Source organism: Halichoeres trimaculatus, unplaced genomic scaffold (genome assembly GCF_033239565.1).
Source record: "Halichoeres trimaculatus isolate MK-OKI-2021-1 unplaced genomic scaffold, fHalTri1.1 fHalTri1_scaffold_24, whole genome shotgun sequence".
In the NCBI taxonomy this organism is placed as follows: domain Eukaryota; kingdom Metazoa; phylum Chordata; class Actinopteri; order Labriformes; family Labridae; genus Halichoeres; species Halichoeres trimaculatus.
The window spans coordinates 9,384,233-9,401,761 of NW_027437202.1; the positions used below are offsets into that span (position 1 = coordinate 9,384,233).

A 17,529-nucleotide genomic window follows, 5' to 3' on the forward strand; every position below is an offset into this window, starting at 1 on the left:
TTTTGTCTGTTGATGTATCAGCACCTCCTCCTCCTCCTCCTCGTGCCCTCCCTCTCCTCTGACTCTGGAGGCTCTGGCAGCACTGACGCCGCCGCCATGCCACCGTGTCTAGCAGTCAGATGTGGTCGTGTCGTCTCTGCTCGTGTCCGTACGTGCCTTCTCTCACAGAGCAGTATCTGTTTGCTCTTCGTTCTGTGTCGTGTTGAAATCTCAGCCAACGTGCCGCTCCTCCTCACCTGGAAACACGCTGAGAGGCGGGACTCTGTGTTCACACACACACCTGTGCGTACGTTTTCACCTTTTATTGTGACAAACTACTGATGTCTGACAGGAGCACTTTGGATTCAATGCAATAAAAAGTGAAAAGACAACAGAGCTGTGGAGTCATCATTTCATGATCCAGATCAGCCTGGTCCAGATCAGCCTGGTCCAGAGGTCTGGGTTCTGGTTCAGACTGGAGTAAACAGACGGATGATGGAGGCAGTTGGTGGAGCATCTTTCCCAGAATCCTTTTCTTTCTCCTCAGCCTCAGATGAATCAACCACACACATGAAACAAAGTGACCCCACATTAGTGTGTGTGAGTGTGTGTGTGTGTGTGTGTGTGTGTGTGTGTGTGTGTGTGTGTGAGACCATGTGACTCCGAGCTGCATTCTCAGGTTATAAATAGCAGAGTTAATTGTCAGCTGACTTTAGATAAACACAGAAGCTGCTTTCAGGAGCTGGAGACGCTCTGACGTCGTCGACATCTGATTCAATAAGAGGAGATCTCATCACTTTGTTTCCTCCATCAGCTGTGAAATCAGCTGATTGTCTCTCATAAAAATCAGACTCTGTCTTCTTTTTTAGGTCGTTAAAGTTAAACACAGGTTTTCAGTCAGCTTCAAGTGGATCGAGGCCTCAAAAGTTTTTGGTTCAGACCGGATAAAGGATCATTAAAGTCCCTGAGTGTCTGTTAGATGCAAGGTTATAATAGTTAACCAAAAGTAAACTAAAACTGTATCTTGTGTTCACAAAACTAACTGAAACTAACCAAAATTAAAGACAAAATGTCCTTAGTTATCGTTTCTGACAATATTAACAGCCTTTAGGATTTAAATCAATTCCACACATTTTCCCAAACAATTTTACCACAGTTTTCAGCAGTTGTCAGCGCCGTACAGCACCATCATAGCAACATACTGGGACGTGCTTGTTTACTGCACTGACTGGCTGTGCAGAGCATCTGTAATAGTTTAATTTCATGTGAGTCTGACTTAATTGTTACAGAGTCCAAGTTTCTAAATATTAAAGCTCATATTATATTGTTTTATATAGTTTATGTTTTTATATTATTTTTATTTAATTTATATTAACATTATTTTATATAGTTTAAAGTTATATTATTTTAATTTAATTTATATTAACATTATTTTCACACAATTTATATTTATATAATTTTTATTTAATTTATGTTAACATTATTTTTATATAATTTATTTTTATTTGATTTTTATTTGATTTATGTTAACATTATTTTTATATAATTTATAGTAATATTATTTTAATTTACTATATATTAACATTATTTTTACATAACTTATGTTTTTATGTTTTATATTAAGTTTAATATTTAATATTATTTCCTTGTGTTTAAGGCAGCAGCCAACAGTTCAGTATCAGCATTGACTGAGCAGTGAGCTCTATGTTGGATTACAAAATATTTACTCTGAATCCAGCACCTGGTTAATAAGGAATGAAAAATTGAAAGTAAACTAAAACTAAGGCTTGTTGCAAAAATAAAAACTAAATAAAAACTAGAATGCCCGCTCTAAAACTAATGAAAACTAGACTATAATGACAAATCCAACACTATTATAACCTTGGTCAGATGTCAGCTCTCTGACAGAATCTGTGTTTCAAAGATCATCAACCGAAAACTGGAAAAACCTCAGAGGATTGAGCCCAAAGTGACACAGACGTAAGAAATGACTCAAACAGGCGGACACCTGCAGCCACAGTGTCGGGTATCAGGGGCTCAGCAGGGGGAGGAGGAGGAGGAGGAGGAGGAGGAGGGTGAGGAGGGGGAGAGGGTCTCTCTAACTTTAGTGTCAGTCTGTCAGCCATCAGAGTGAGACCAGCCCCACAGAGAGACGGCTGCTGCCAGCTTTGAGGTAAGAACACACACTCACACACACTCACACACTCTCTCTGTCTCTCTCACACACACACACAGATGTGAGGTGTGTGTTGAGGCCTGTTTCTGATGTTTTCTCGCTCTTTGTGGCGTTGTTTGGAGCTGTGCGGCCTCTCAGTGACGCTGCTGCTGCTCAGGCCTGACAGGCTCCCAGGCAGCTGTCAGCCGCTTAAAATAGACCTGCTGGAAGGCCCTGTATCTCACACACACACACACACTCACACACACACACACACAGCATATTACTCACTTTAACATTTGTGTGAACAGGCTCAGTAAACCCGGCCTGCTCAGCTCAGGGTCTGCTCTGTGGGAGGATGGAGGTCTCTGCTCATCGCGGACACGTCACCTCCGTCATTTCTCCCTTTTAGCTCCTGACAGCTCACTGTTTCACCTCCTCTAACCTCTGACACACTCACTCATCCGTGTTTTCATCTGGAGCCTCTCAGCTGGACCTAAACGGTCTCGATGTTTCTTTAGAGGGTCTGTGTTGAGTCTAACACTGAATCCTGTTCCTGATAGATCCAGAATCCAGTTTCTGAGTCCTCTGGAGGATCCCCTTCGAGGTTGACATGGCGTCGACAGAAGAGAGCGGAGATCCAGGCGATCAGACGGTCCCTGATGGAGAGGAGGAGAGCAGCGTCCAGGGGATCCAGTCTCGCTACCTTCGCTGCCCGTCGCCCAGGTAAGAGAGGAACCAGCAGGTGAAGCTCTGACACAGACTGAGACATCATGATAACGTGTTAAACTCTCTCCTTTCAGCTTCTCCATGGCCTCAGAGTCCAGGTTCTCCATGATCTCCGGCTCAGACGCCGCCAGCATCTTCATGGAGCCCATCCACCTGTCCTCAGCGATCGCCGCCAAGAAGATCATCAGCGAGGGTGAGAGGAGGCGCAAACTTTAAACTGAGTCACTGGGATCAGATTAGTCCAGGCTGCACGCAGACTTCATGAGGCTCATCTCCTGTGTTTGAGAGATGATCCCTCATTCATCAGGTCTAATCTGGGAGGAGAGGACTCCAATCCTCCTCATTTTCAGGGCGTGCACGTTGAATTCATGCGCTCATTAGAGGAAGCAGAGACACAGACGCTCTGAGCGAGGAGCTGCGTCCTGCTGATTGAGTGAATCAGCTCCTGCATCACATCTCTCCTCCTCTGAACATTAAATCAAGTCAGAGCGCGCCTCCACACGCTGCTCCTGCAGAGGAATCCTTGATGTCACTAACCTCCTCCTCTCCTTTCCTCCTCTCCTTTCCTCCTCTCAGAGCTGCCTCCTCGAGGCCTGCGCACAGAGTCCATCCCTGAGTCCATGCTGGAGACGGCTGAGCAGCTGATGGTGGAGGACCTCTACAACCGGGTCCGGGACATGATCGACGACCGCAGCCCCTACAACACCCCCTGCGTGCTGGACATCCAGAGAGCCATGGTGCAGGAGCGCCTGGAGGCCCCCAACAACCCGGTGGACGAGGTGTGGCCCAACATCTTCATCGCTGAGAAGTGAGTCCAGACTCTGCTGGTCTGAGGGATGGTCTGTGTCCACATCTGTCCCCTGATGAAGACTCTCTGTCCTTCCTCTTGGTTTCTCAGGTCGGTGGCTGTTAACAAAGCGCGTCTGAAGCGGATGGGCATCACACACGTCTTGAACACGGCTCACGGCACAGGTGTGTACACGGGCGAGTCCTTCTACACGGGCATGAACATCCGCTACATGGGCATCGAGGTGGACGACTTCCCCGACGTGGACATCTCAGCGCACTTCCGCTCCACCGCCGAGTTCCTGGACGAGGCTCTGCTGACGCACAAAGGTGAGGCCTGTCAGACCATCGCCTCCGGTCTGGGTCTGGATCCTGGTGGTGTTTCCCCAGACCACAGAGGGCTCATTCACTGATTCACTTTAAGATGACTTTACAGGAAAAAGACACATCAACATCAGCTGACGCCGCCGCAGGGACATTTGTGAAGGGTCGTTAATAACTGAGCTTACACAACAGCAGGATTCTCAGAAGTGCGGAGCAGACAGAGGAGCTCTGTGCTCCTGCAGCGAGCTCACGTAACGCTCATAGCGTCCTCTGTCTCTGTTCCCTGAAACGACGGCTGATTTATCAAAGTGTTTCCTGTAGACGTCAGGCCGCACTGTGCTCGCCACTGTCTGTGGAGCTGTTTCAGCCCGTTGTCAGTTTTTATTTGTCAGCTCACAGCGAGCGGTGTCAGCTGACTCTGATAAAGAGGAGAGATTCAGGATGAGGAGGTTTAAAATGTCCAAGGTCGTCTGAAGGTCGCTCCATCTCTGTCTGTCTTACAGGAAAGGTTTTGGTGGTCTCCATGATGGGCGTCAGCCGCTCCGCCATCATCGTGGCGTCCTACCTGATGATCTTCCAGCACATGAGCATCATGGAGGCGCTGACCTCCATGAGGAAGAAACGTCCCATCAACCCCAACGAGGGCTTCCTGAAGCAGCTGCGCGAGCTGAACGAAAGCCTGATGGAGGAGCGGGACGACGACGACGACACCCTGAGCCAGTGCTCCGTCATCGATGCGCGGACACGTGCTCGCATCTTTGGCGAAGGCGGGGACGATGAGGACGATGAGGACACTGATAAGGAGGAGGAGCAGAGTATGGTGGAGGTGAAGGCACACTCCATCATGATGGAGGAGGAGGAGGATGGAGAGAGCGTGATGAGCAGCGTCGCCTCTTCTGCGGCGGCGGCGGCGCTGAAGAGCGGACTGACCAGAGCTCAGAACGGACCGGACAACCACAGGACGACGCTCGATCAGGAGGACGTGGCTCTGCCTGAGCAGGAGGACGGAGACGACGAGGACGGCCTGGACAGCATGATCCGAGACTGGCAGCGCAGGAACGAGAAATACCAGAGCGACGACTGGTGGGAGGCTCAGCTGAACAGCGACGGCGAGGACGGCGAGTCGGTGGTGGAGGGTCGGCCGAGGAGGCCACAGGAAGGGGACGTGGACAGCGTCACCAGTGAGGACGTGAGAGCCGTGAAGGAGCGGTTAAAGAGGAGGAGCAGGCGACCTCCCTCTGACGCCGCCTCCACCTCCAGCTGCACCAGTTACTCCGACCTGTGGAGGCAGAGGCTGAAGGAGATCGAGGAGCAGGCCGCCGCTCGCTACCGCCAGAAAGACCAAGACCAGGACAGTGAGAGCAGCACGGCAGAAGGCGGAGAAAGATCCAAGAAGACGATCGATGACGACGTGGCGAGCATCCTCTCCGACACCAGCTCCATGTACAACTTCTGCCAGAAGAACAAGGAGAAGATGACGCCGCTGGAGCGATGGCGCGTCAAGAGGATCCAGTTCGGCTGGAACAAGAAAGACCGAGAGGACGGCGAGAAGAGCTCAGTGGGAGACGGAGAGAAGGGGGAGGGCGAGGGCGAGGCGAAGACCCCCTCCTTTGAGGACGTCAACCTGACGGCGTATCAGTCGTGGAAACTCAGGCAGCAGAAGCGATACGGCGAGGAGAACACCGACGAGATCCTGGAGCTCAGCCGAGGCGAGGACTCTGCGACCGCCAAACGGAGGCAGAGACGGGAGGAGCTCCTGGAGCGCTCCAAGAAAACCCTGGAGGAGAGTCAGTCCATGTGTGGCTGGGAGGCAGAGAGCTGCGTCAGCGGCGGGACCATCCCCCTCTCCGCCTTCTGGGCCGGCGCCGGGGTCACAGGTCCTCCAAGCGTCGCCAACGACGACACCATGTCCATGCTGAGCGGGAGATCCTCGGTCATATCGTCGGTCTCTCAGCCCCGCAGCACCAGGTCTGCTCTGTCCGCCGTCCCAGGGACCCCCCTGCAGCCAGTCCCCCCCATCGTCCCTGTCCCTACAGTCCAGGGTCCTGGAGGTGAGCCCATGGTCAACCTGGCGAGCATCCAGAACTGGATCGCCAACGTGGTCTCTGAGACCATCAAACAGAAGCAGAGCGAGATGAGCCTCCCTCCCCCGTCACGCGCTGGCTCAGAGGTGAGCTTTGGGGGCGCAGGGAGCGTGATGTCAGGCCGTGGCGTGGACGATGACAAGGCCTCTCTGCTGAGCGGCTCCTCCTACTTCAGCGCTCTGACTCAGGGACGTGGCAGAGCGGCGTCCGTCCTCTCAGGAGCCGGGTCCAGCAGCATCTCGGGTCTCACTGGAAGAGGCTCCGCCCTCGGCTCCACGCTGGGCTCCACGCTGGGCTCCACGCTGGGCTCCACGCTGGGCTCCAAGAAGAACAAGATCACCACCACCAGCGTCCCCCTTTTCAGCCTCTTCCAGGACCAGGTGGACATGGGAAAGCTGGACGCCATGGACAAGGAGATCAAGTCCGAGATGAGGGGCAAGATGGCCACCTACGAGAAGAAGAAGATCCTGGAGGACAACAAGCGCAGCACCCTGTACAAGAAGAAGAAACCAAAGGAGGACGAGGAGGAGGAGGAGGAGAGGAAGAGGAAAGAGGAGGAGTTCCTGGAGGAGGCGAAGAAGAAGGAGAAACCTGTGAGGAGCTACGGCCTCTCAGGGTGTCTGAATCTGAACCCGGCTCTGGAGAAAGACAAGAACACCAGCATCGACGACTGGCTGCAGAGCGTCAGACCTCCTCCAAGAACCCCGGCCTCTGGACCAGGATCTGGTCCATCAGAGGACCCGTACGACGACCTGGACGCCTCAGCCTCAGAGTTTGACTTCTCGAGCCGCCGGGCCTCCTACGCTGTGGAGGAGGACGAGGAGGAGACCCACGGTGTCCCCTCCAGGTACCGGTCCAGGCTACGTGAGGATCCCTCAAATGAGGACTCTGAATACTCCTGCAACGGGTTCTCACAACCCCACAGCTACAGGCAGACCAGGAGGCCGTACGGCGCCCAGGAGGAGCCGGAGGAGGGCCCAGACAGCTACGGAGACCTCTCCACGAAGAGGAGGTTCACTCACAGGAGGGAGGAGGCCGAGCAGGAGGAAGAGGATGACATCGCCACCTTCATCGCCCAGACCAGACAGAGGGTCAGAGCTCGGGCCGCCGCCGGGGCCGAAGACGACGAGGTGCTGGAAGCCTGGAGGGCACAGCAGGAGGCCAAGTCACGGAGCAGGAGTGAGGCATAGAGGAGGAGGAGGAGGAGGAGGGGGTTTCTGTGGACTTTTAATTTGAAAATCTGCTCCTAGAAATGTTTAAAAACTGGTCGTGACTCTCAGTGTGAGGGTTTTGTTTGCACCGCTGAATGATGGAGGTCGTAGAGCTCATGTATTTTCACAAACAATGAAAACAAAGGGAGAAGTGTGTGTGCTGTTATTTTATTTATTGAGATTATTACAGAGATTTAAATTAATCTGGAGCTTTAATTGAATGTTTAAATTAAGATTAAAGAAACAGGAATTAGCACAACAATGAAATGTTGCTGCCATCTAGTGGACATGCTGAGTAGTATCCACTTTACTCTGATAAATATTCAGATTATCCTAAAGCGTCTTCCTCTGTGCAGACTGTTTCATCGTCTAATCTCTGTTTTAGCTCACTCAGCTCGTTCCTGGAGAGGAGAGAGAGGAGAGAGGCTTCGTTGTGCGGCGCTGATGTAAACTGTGATGTATTTCACACACATGTGAGACTTTAACATGCTCTGCAGCTTACTGTGCAGCTTTCTGCGCCTCAGAGGAGGAAAGCTGGATGGGAATGTTGATCTTAAGCTCCAACACTGACGCACTGTCACAGAGGAAGGTGTCCTCTGAGTGTGTGTGTGTGAGTGTGTGTGTGTGTGTGTGCCATCACTGCTGCTGCTTCAGAGAGGAGCTCTGTCAAAGGTCAAAGGTCACACACACACACACAGGGTGGTTCAGAGAGAGGTGAGGACAAAGTGGGTCGAGGAGAAAGAGGAGGTGAGACAAAGAGCTGAAAGATTAAAGTATTACGACCTCGGAGCGTGAACGTGGCCCCTCGCTCTCGGACTGTGGACTGAGAAACGCTGTGTGCCGCCTTCCTGCCAATCAGTATTAATATAAATCCCAGAAAATCTAAATGCTTTCATAACATGGATGAGTGGTTCGGACCTTTCCTCGCGCTCAGCAGCACGGTTTCTTTCCTCATGACCAGCTGGTGGAGGTCCTCAGACATGACCCAGGACCTGGACCTGGAGGAGAACCTGGTGGTGTCTCGGGTGATCCAGGCAGTCGGCCTGTTCGGGGACATCCTGTCCATCGAGGACACGATGGAGCCGTTCCTGTCTGAGATGAAGAGAGAGCACAGAGATGGAGAGACCACCGCAGGAGAAAGACAAGGAGGGAAGGAGACTGAGGACACAGGAGGAGAGGAAGCTGGGAGAGATGGAAGTGATGGAAAGGAGGAAGAAAAACAAGAGAAAGAGGTGGAGGAGGAGACTGAAGGAGAGGGAAAAGAAGAGGAGGAGGGAGGAGAAGAAGAGGAGCATCCTGAGTGTCTGAAAGAAGATATGAAGACTGAAAACCAGGAGAAAGAAGAGACGAGTGATGAAGAAGAGAAGGATAAAGAGAAGGATTCAACAGAGGAAGAGAAAGAGGAGGAGAGGATGGAGATAGAAAACCAGATGCAAGAAAAAAAAGGGGAACAAGAGACAGAGACAGAAGGCCAGGATGGAGGAGGAAAAGAGGAAGAAGAAGATAAAGACATGGATGAAGAGGAAAAGCAAGAAATGGGAGACGATGAGGAAAAAAGACATAAAGAGAAAACCGAACACGAGGAGGAGGAAGACAAACAAAAACAAAAACAGATTGATGTAAAGGAAGAAAGAGAGGATGAGAAAGAAAAAGAGGAAGAAGTAACAGCTGGGAAAGCTGAGCAGGAGGATCAGACGGAGGTTGGAGGAGAAAAGGAGGGAGAGGAGGAGGAACCGACAGAGGAAGGAAAGGAAACAGAGGAGGAGAGCAAACAGCTGGTTGGTGAAAGAGGAGAAGAGATGGAGCCAGACTCCCTCAGATCCTCCTCCCCACCTCCTCTGGACCCTGCAGAGCCTCCAGGAGGTGATGGAGCAGAAACTGAACCTGGAGCTCAGAGGGATGAGACCAACAACTCAGACGCTGCCAAAATCCACAACGGGGACATTTCTCCCACATCAGCAGGCAGAGACAAAGAGGAGCAGGAGGAGGTGGAGGAGGAGGAGGAGGAGGGAGTGGAGCCACACGGGGTCTCTCTGACAGACATAAATCTACCGTCTGTCCAGGCCGGTCTGAACCTGAGGTACCTCACAGACCAGGAGATAACGCGTCTGGAGGAGCGCTCTCTGGCACTGTCCGTGACATCACTTCCTGTTCCAGAGGAGCAAATTGAGCTGGCAGAGGAAGCAGTGGACGAGGACACCTGGGAAATCATACCTGATCTGCAAACAGGTAAGGTCCACATTCCTCTTCCTGTAGACGCTTTGTTTCTCTCTGAAGGTCAGACCTTCATCGACTCACGAGTTTACAGCAACACGCAGAAACTTTATCAGAGAAACTGAGCCGTGAAGGTGCATAAAAGTTAAAATAAATGTTGGATTCACAATATTTCTGGGTGGAAAGTGTTATTTATTCACTCCCTCTGTACTTTGGCTTCATTTTAATTTCCAAAGCTCACCTTGTTTGTGGCTGTGAGTATTAAAACCTGGCCCCAGGCTCTTACTGAGCTCTGCTGTGCAGCGTTCAGAGGATCTTACATAACTGCAGCTTTGATTGGCTAAAACACAATTACTCACAGTGAAGATTCAGGCCAGAGACAATTCATTCATTATGAATCTAATTAAAATTCCACAAAGAGGACGTTCACTGACTTGCCAAGAGCAAATGATAATTTAAAGCCACAGAAATCTCATGCTATAACCTTTAAAAACTGAAGTAAACACACAGTCTCATTAAATGTCTGCACTGCAGATCCACAGGACTTGGATAACAGCCTGTCAGTGTCGATGGAGGCAGGAGGAGCAGAGAGCAATGAGCCCAGTCCAGCCCAGAACTCATCCAGCACAGAAAACTCTGCCCCGGACCCAAAGGAGGACAACGAAGAGAAGGTGGAGGGGGGTAAAAACTCTCAGCAGACACACTCAGGAGCCGATGCAGCAGACGACAAGAAGAACGGCAACAACAAACCATCAAAGTACAAAACTGTGTCCTACAGGAGGATCCGGAGAGGAAACACTCGGCAGAGGATTGATGAGTTCGAGGCCATGATGGACTCCTGATCAGGCCCTGAAAATGTGCTCTTAGTGTTTGCTTCTGGTGATCAGGTAGCTTTTTGAGCTGTTTTAGCAAATAATGATCCTCTGGGTGTACATAGAGAAATGTATAGAGAACAATAACAACTGTGTGGCACATCATAATGAAAGTTTATTCTGTGTAAGACATGAGGCAGGTCTGCTGTAGTCTGTGGGTACTCAAGTCATTCAAGGTCACATGCAATGATTGGATGCAAACTTTTCTCAACTATCTGTTAATAAAGTAAACTCATGTACTTTTTTCTTTTTTTTTGCAGATTTTGCATGTAAACATCACACTTTAATAATCAGAACTGTATGATATTTATATTAAAAGATTTAATAAACATAAAACAGCATCATTGTTTTTTTATTTTGTGTGTGGTGCATCTCAGAGGTACTATAACAAGTATTAAAACCTCAGTCTCTCTTCTTTCACTTTATTTTGTTGTTATATTATCAGCATTATCTTTAATTATTCTATCAAAATGTGCCCCAGAACCTTCAGAGTTAAAATTAACAAAAAAAACAACAATTTAATAAAAAAAAAGAATTAAAAAAGCATCATTAAACAGGCGAATACTAAAATAATCCTTAACATTGTTTACTACTACAAGTCCCATAAGCCCTCCGCCCCCTCAGTGACGTCATTCAGAGCCCGGACCCGGCGTACCCCAGCCAGAAGTGGAGTGCGTTTGTCAACAAAAGAGTGGATTTTAAACAGTTAGCCAAACTTTAACGACGAAACTATTCAGTGGAATTATTCACAGGTAGGTTTTAAACTCCTAAAATCGACAGTTTGTGGATTTTATTTCAACTTTTCGGGTCAAACGGCGGGAATTGTGCGTTCGAATTGACCGGCTAGCTAAGATGCTAACAAGATGGCTTCGTCTATTTACTGCCAAACACAAACAAATAAAGACCCAAACAAAGAGAAAGAGGCCGTTTTTAAAGGTTGTTTTCAGGGAACTGGGTCTGGAAACATGTCATAAGTTTTAACTTTGTTGAGTTTATTCGTGTCTGTGGTTGTTCAGCCTCTCTGTAAGGCAGCAGCTACTCGGGATGACACCACCACCGTTAGTGTCCGTTGGAGGAAGAGGAAGAGGAAGGAGGTGATGATGATGATGATGACATGCAGTTAGCTGGCTGCCTGGCTGGCTGACGGACAGTCGGACTCGAACCCCCTGTGAGTGCGGTGTCACCTTCACCGGAGCCGGACCTGGGACCAGAGAGGCGAAGATGCCACGGAGGAAACAGTCCAACCCTCAGCCGGTGAAATGTGAGTTAATCTACTTCTTTACAGCTGTTTTGATTTGTATCATGTGTCAGTGTCTCTCTTAACAACTCTTAAACTAATGTCTCACAAACAAAGAGCTGGTTTATGTGTTCTCTACACATTAAAGTTAACCTTAAAACACCTTTTGTAAAGTTTTCTTTAAGTCCATGAAACAGCCTTATCAAGCGCTGCCTAACTGGTCTAACATATTGACTTTACAGGCTGGGTCTCTTCCTCATTGTGTGTCAGGGAGGAAGACTGCTGGAGACATGTTTGTGTGTTATCTCATCCTGAATGTTCTCAGTTGGACTCTCCACTTCCCCTCTTCCTCCTCCCTGCTTCTGTTCTTGACTTCCTCTTTGCAGGCCCGGTACCTGACCTCTCTTTGCTCCCTCCTCTTCCTCTCATCAGTCTTCCTCTCTTTTTTTTTACATCGTTTCCTGTTTGACTTCAGTCTCATTCCCTTTCTGGAGACGTGTGCAACCTCACGTCACATCACTCTCTGTTTGAAAGTCTCAGCCCTAATTATGTGTCTGTTTTGGCTTTGTGATAACAGCTGTCTGTGCAAAATCAGGCAGATAACCATCATTAGCAGCACTATTAAAAGTTCAGAAGCACTTTCTGTCAAACAACTTATCATAAAACGCTCTCATACTGTCATGTTTTGCAGTCAGGTGTTTAAAATCGACGGCTTTATAAAACCCAGGTTGTTTTCTGTAGTTTGAAAATGCCAGGAGTCATTTTCTTTGTCCCTTTCTCATCCCCTGGTTCTCGTCTTTTCCTGTTCCCAACACTCCCTGCCAACTCTTCCTCCTCCGCACTTATCTCATCCTCACTGACTTCCTCTGCTTGTCGTCTCTTCACTTCACTCCACTCCTTCCTCCATCCTCTTTCCATCCTACTTTTTTAGAAGAACTAAAAGTAGTTTCTGTGTGTTTTCAGTGGAGTCGGAGGATGGGACGGTGGTGTGTGAGCCCGGCTGCCTGGTCCTGGAGAGTGACTTCCTGCTGAGTGGAGACCTGGAGTTTGGAGACTCTGAAATAATCGGTCTGGAGAGAGAAGCTGGTAGGAAACACTTCACATCATATAAACACACCGGAAACTGAAACTGGGAGTGTGACAAAAACATTTCAGATGAAATAAATTGAATCTGTCCTTTAGGGATGACGGTGTTCTCCCTGAGCGTTGAAGACGACCCTTCAGCACCGACAGACTCCACCTTCCCAGCGTTTCTCAGCTGCAAAGGATGCGGTCAGCTTTTAGGAGACACACCTTTGGGGGCCGGTCTAGATCTCGGTAAATGTGGTGAACTTTGGAGACAGTGTTTTTATCTGAACATCATCAGGCCGGTCTGTGTCCTTTAACTAAAGCTGGTTTCTCTGTTCCAGGTGTGGGCTTAGACCTGGGGGCGGAGCTTTACTGTCTCACCTGTGAGGAAGGCCTCCAGCATGAGTCCCTGTTGGACTCTCCTCAGGATGAAGGGATGAACTTGGCCGACAGATCCGTCTGTGGAGCTTCTGGGAGGAAGAAGAGAAACGTTGGAAAGCTGAGCAGAGCTGGTGACATCCCCGCTAAAGTGTACTCCTGCTCGCTGTGTGCCTTCACCTCACGCTACTCCAACCATCTGAAGCGCCACATGAGGACCCACGATGGCCAGAAGCCGTACTGCTGCCCTGTCTGCCCCTACGCCTCAGCCCAGCTCGTCAACCTGCAGCGCCACGCTCGCACCCACACGGGAGAGAAACCGTACTGCTGCCCCCAGTGCAGCTACGCCTGCAGCTCCCTGGGGAACCTGCGTCGACACCAGCGCATGCACACGCAGGAGAGACCGCAGAGGAGGGAGAAGGAGAAGAGACGGGGGAGGCGGAAAAAGACAGATGCTGAAACAGACAAAGGTAGTCTTCTCACAGAGTTTGAGTTTTTCTATTTGACTCAAAGTCAGTATGAAAACAACTCTTAAAAACAGGAAAAAAATAATTTTAACAATAACAAAACAAAGCTTTGATGGATGAACTGTTCTGGTTTCATCTTGGAGTAAAGTGTGAGCTCTGAAGGGGAAAAAGTAGAAGTAGTGAGCAGAGAAAGCGGAACAAACGAGGTGAAACTGAAAGACAGGAAAATGGGGAAGAGGGACTGGCAGGGTGCTGACAGATACACAGTTGACTTCTTGAAGCCCAGTTTCATCAAAACCCTGTTTTCATGTTGACTCTCCACAGACTTGACCCTGAGAGTGTCCCAGGACGCTGGATACCTGCAGACATACGGGGGCCTGGGCTCTCCCTCCGCCCCGCTCCCCGTCCTCCTCTTCCCCCTGTGCTGCCAGCTCTGTGGCCTCACCCTGGAGGAGGCCGACTTTGAGGGGGACAAGGCAGAAGGAGAGGAGGAGGGTGATGGAGGACAGGTAGATAAACCAGGATTATAATGTCATAGCTTCATGATCTGTGGGGTCAAAGGTCAGGGAGCTGAATGTCAGCACATGTTTTACTGGTTTTATTTATTTTCAGGTGTGCCGTCGCTGCTCGCTGGACCTGCTGCCCAAAGATGGATCGGAGCCCCCCTGCAGCCCATCAGTCCCTCGGGGGTCCCGGCGAGGTCAGCGTGGCTCAAAGCTGTACCGCTGCCCTCTGTGCCCCTTCCTGTCCCATTACCCCAACCACCTGGCCCGCCACGCCCACATCCACTCCGAGGAGAAGCCCCACCGCTGCCCGCACTGCCCCTACACATCCTCACACCTCGACAACCTCAAGCGCCACCTGCGCGTGCACACAGGCGAGAAACCCTACCAGTGCCCGTCCTGCAGCTACGCCTGCGGGAACCTCGCCAACCTACGGCGGCACGAGCGCATCCACTCCGGCGCCAAGCCGTTCCACTGCGGCGTCTGCAGCTACTCCTGCAACCAGAGCATGAACCTGAAGAGACACATGCTGCGGCACACGGGGGAAAAACCGTACGCCTGCGCCGAATGCGACTACACCACGGGCCACTGGGACAACTACAAACGCCACCAGAGGAAGCACGGACACAACACGGACAGCTGGGACAAACACGCCCCCATCAACGGCCTGAGCTGGGCCGCAGACGCTCAGGAGGGCCCGGAGGAGAAACACAGCTAGATACTGCATGTGTGAGTGTGTGAGTGTGTGTGTGTGAGAAGGTGAGTGTGTGTGTGTCGTCTACACTGGTGAACCTTCAGCTCAGGTGTGGGATAAACTCAGGTGCCTTCGACTGTAGCTGCACTGACGGGATCATGAGGCATTAACAGACTGAATGTGTTGGGCAGGACTCAGACTTCCTGCTGCAGATGATTTATTTTTAGACCTGGATTATTTTTCTAACGGGGTGGATCATCTGAGGGTCTGACGCTGTTTTTTATCATCACAGAGTGGGTGGTGACTGACGTACTTCTAAACTTTATTTCTCCTTTGTTAAACACTTTTTATTTCATGATCTGGATGTTGAAGTCTGTCATTTTAGGACATTAACTCTGGATGAGAACACTACCAAGATTATCATGTTTTTATTCTCAGTGAAGCAGAAGAAATTTCAGTTTGATTCGTCTGATCTGTCTCAGAGATTCAAGGAAAGTAGAAAGCATCACATCCTGAAGTTTCTCATCCAGCTCTGCTCTTTGTTTCTGCTTTGTTTTAGTATTTATTCAGTAGGATGTGGCTTTGGATCTTCAGCTCAGGGTTTCTTTATCATACATCATCATTTATCAGAGTCAGGTTTAGAAAGCAGCTTCGCTTTAAATCAGTCAAATCCAAACAACTGTGAATTCATTTCTGTAGAAAACGCTGAAATAAACGAAGCTGGCCGCTGACTGAGTGAACCTCAAAGCCACATTCACACGTCTCTGTCGTTTTTATTGATGTTTGTTTGTTGTTTGCTGAAGCTTCAGCTCATATGAAGCTCCATCAGAGCTGCTTCCTCTTTCACGCCCTCTCTTTAGGAAACACCTGCTCCACACGCCCAGGGCGGAGGGACCGGGACGCTGAGGGCGCCGCAGAGCTGCTGGTTTGGAACGTCAAACCTGCAGAAATGTCCCCCCAAAAACCGAACCCTGACCCCCCAAACACACCTGGAGTGGAGCTAAGACACACACAAGCACTAAACACCAAACAAAACGTTACAGTCTGACCCTGAGGGGAGGTTTCAGGGAGGGGGCAGCGTACTGTGACCGTGACAGACGCTGCTCGCTGTATGTAAAGCAGCGGGGGTTTCTGTGTGTGTTTCAGGTTTTATTTCAGAGGAGACAGAGAGAGCAGTCAGCACATACCTGAACCCATGGGCCAGGTGAGTAAAAACTAAAGTATTTAAAGTGTTTCTGCTTTGATCAGAGTGATAATCTGCTGTTTGTGGCTCAGATTAGATCAGATTAGCATCGCTATCTGGATGTTAGAGTTACTTTTTAAGACTTTGAAGCATCAGTAGCTCTTGAAAACTTCAAAACATTTGCAACTGCTACTTTTAAATAATTTTTAATGGTTTATCCTTCAAATTTTGTTTCCTAACTACCAAAGTTACTGCTTTCCTCACTTCATACTTCAGTGATCAAATAAAGTAAAGAGTATGAGCGTAGCCGCTTATAAAGATCCAGTCTCTGTGTCCTGAGCTTTAACTTTTGTGTGAAATCAGATAAAAATAAACTTTTTACGAGTTTTTCAGCTTCTCATTGGCTGATGTGTTTTAAAGAGCTGAAGTTGGTGCGGTAACCACGACAAGTCAGGCGTGAAAACAGAAACTGTTCATGAAAAACACTCCTCTGCAGATTTGTTGTCAGTCTTTCCTGTGATCAACGATGAACCTGACGATTCCTGCGTTTGTTATCTTTTCAGAAAAGTTCCCACCCCAAGATGTTTCCAGGGGACATCATAGAGTACCCCAGGAACAAATACTTCTCTCACTTCGCCGTCTACTATGGAGACAGGGACGGCGTTCCCTATGTGGCTCATCTGACGTGTCGAGGTCTGTGACACACTTCTTCAACGAGACCCTGAAATGAAAGAATGAGCTGATCTTTAAACCTCTGTCATCCTTTTATCTGACGTGTGTTTTTCAGATTCAGACTCCAAGCTGCTGCGCTTTGGTCGGGCCCTGAAGTCAGAGGTGAAGCTGGATCCGCTGGAGCTGCTGGGGACCAAATACAAGGTTTACTCTGATGAACTGTGACAGACTCTGAAACAAAAGAAAACTTTGCTCTTTATTCATTTTCAACACGTTTGCAGGTGAACAACATGCTGGACGACGCCTTCTCTGCCAGAGACTACCACAGCGTGGTGAAGCCGGCCATCGAGGACATGATGGGGCGCGAGGTGACGTTTGACATCCTGTTTCATAACAGCGAGCATCAGGCCACGCTCTTCAGATACGGCGTCAAGAAGTCCGAACAGGTCAGTGTGTGGAGATCTGGTTTCTCTGAGGCTTTATTTACAACCTGAATCACCAACGATTGATGTTGTGTGTGTGTGTTTCAGATAGAGAAGATTTATGAGCACATCATGCCGGCCTGGAAGAAGCTGTTTGAGGAGAAGAAGCTGTGAAGTATTCAAAGGCGTCATGTCCCATCTCTGCCACAGGAGGGCGCTGTTTGTCTGCTCTCAAGAAGAATTTCAAGCTTTAAATTTCAGGATGAGGTTTGAACATGACAGGAACCAAGTATTTCTTTGAGATAAAGTTAGGCTGACGTTGTTAAATCACAGACTTAAGAAAACAAAAAACATTCACCGTACCAATCACAGGTTAAAGTTAAATCAGTCAGAAAATATTGCAGATATTTTATTTACAAGATTTTCACTCTTTTTATTCTCTGTCACCTGTTTTATTATTTCTCTTGTTGATTTCCTTTTACTTTGATAAAGTTTAATAAAGTTTAAATCCACTTTTAAAGATAACTGCTCAGTGAATTCTCTCATTTCAA

General features: G+C 49.1%; 4 protein-coding genes across 4 annotated transcripts; all 4 read left to right on the forward strand.

Moving 5' to 3' along the window:
* Positions 1-2,114: 2,114 nt before the first annotated feature.
* Positions 2,115-7,247, forward strand: dusp27 (dual specificity phosphatase 27). Its single transcript, XM_074664393.1, has 6 exons — positions 2,115-2,152; positions 2,698-2,860; positions 2,938-3,056; positions 3,440-3,671; positions 3,762-3,979; positions 4,477-7,247. The coding sequence occupies exons 2-6, from the start codon at positions 2,748-2,750 to the stop codon at positions 7,245-7,247; spliced, it is 3,453 nt and encodes a 1,150-aa protein (XP_074520494.1). The 5' UTR covers positions 2,115-2,152; positions 2,698-2,747.
* Positions 7,248-8,167: 920 nt separating this feature from the next.
* On the forward strand, positions 8,168-10,529 carry LOC141785707 (uncharacterized). Its single transcript, XM_074664145.1, has 2 exons — positions 8,168-9,497; positions 10,017-10,529. The coding sequence occupies exons 1-2, from the start codon at positions 8,168-8,170 to the stop codon at positions 10,322-10,324; spliced, it is 1,638 nt and encodes a 545-aa protein (XP_074520246.1). The 3' UTR covers positions 10,325-10,529.
* Positions 10,530-10,965: 436 nt separating this feature from the next.
* On the forward strand, positions 10,966-15,464 carry LOC141785854 (zinc finger protein 513-like). Its single transcript, XM_074664435.1, has 7 exons — positions 10,966-11,106; positions 11,371-11,615; positions 12,555-12,677; positions 12,774-12,908; positions 13,001-13,507; positions 13,829-14,013; positions 14,117-15,464. The coding sequence occupies exons 2-7, from the start codon at positions 11,576-11,578 to the stop codon at positions 14,723-14,725; spliced, it is 1,599 nt and encodes a 532-aa protein (XP_074520536.1). The 5' UTR covers positions 10,966-11,106; positions 11,371-11,575; the 3' UTR covers positions 14,726-15,464.
* Positions 15,465-15,650: 186 nt separating this feature from the next.
* plaat1l (phospholipase A and acyltransferase 1-like) lies at positions 15,651-17,220 on the forward strand. Its single transcript, XM_074664493.1, has 5 exons — positions 15,651-15,905; positions 16,448-16,577; positions 16,672-16,760; positions 16,838-17,002; positions 17,087-17,220. The coding sequence occupies exons 1-5, from the start codon at positions 15,897-15,899 to the stop codon at positions 17,150-17,152; spliced, it is 459 nt and encodes a 152-aa protein (XP_074520594.1). The 5' UTR covers positions 15,651-15,896; the 3' UTR covers positions 17,153-17,220.
* The last annotated feature ends 309 nt before the right edge of the window (positions 17,221-17,529 follow it).

Bases quoted from the DNA above. Each gene is read 5' to 3' on its own strand.
- dusp27 (XM_074664393.1), top strand. From the start codon at position 2,748: ATGGCGTCGACAGAAGAGAGCGGAGATCCAGGCGATCAGACGGTCCCT. The intron at 2,861-2,937 runs GTAAGAGAGGAA...CTCTCCTTTCAG, and splicing joins CTTCGCTGCCCGTCGCCCAG to CTTCTCCATGGCCTCAGAGT. The intron at 3,057-3,439 runs GTGAGAGGAGGC...TCCTCCTCTCAG, and splicing joins CAAGAAGATCATCAGCGAGG to AGCTGCCTCCTCGAGGCCTG.
- LOC141785707 (XM_074664145.1), top strand. From the start codon at position 8,168: ATGGATGAGTGGTTCGGACCTTTCCTCGCGCTCAGCAGCACGGTTTCT. The intron at 9,498-10,016 runs GTAAGGTCCACA...TCTGCACTGCAG, and splicing joins CATACCTGATCTGCAAACAG to ATCCACAGGACTTGGATAAC.
- LOC141785854 (XM_074664435.1), top strand. From the start codon at position 11,576: ATGCCACGGAGGAAACAGTCCAACCCTCAGCCGGTGAAAT. The intron at 11,616-12,554 runs GTGAGTTAATCT...GTGTGTTTTCAG, and splicing joins CAACCCTCAGCCGGTGAAAT to TGGAGTCGGAGGATGGGACG. The intron at 12,909-13,000 runs GTAAATGTGGTG...TCTCTGTTCCAG, and splicing joins GGGGGCCGGTCTAGATCTCG to GTGTGGGCTTAGACCTGGGG.
- plaat1l (XM_074664493.1), top strand. The intron at 16,761-16,837 runs GTTTACTCTGAT...ACACGTTTGCAG, and splicing joins TGCTGGGGACCAAATACAAG to GTGAACAACATGCTGGACGA. The intron at 17,003-17,086 runs GTCAGTGTGTGG...TGTGTGTTTCAG, and splicing joins GCGTCAAGAAGTCCGAACAG to ATAGAGAAGATTTATGAGCA.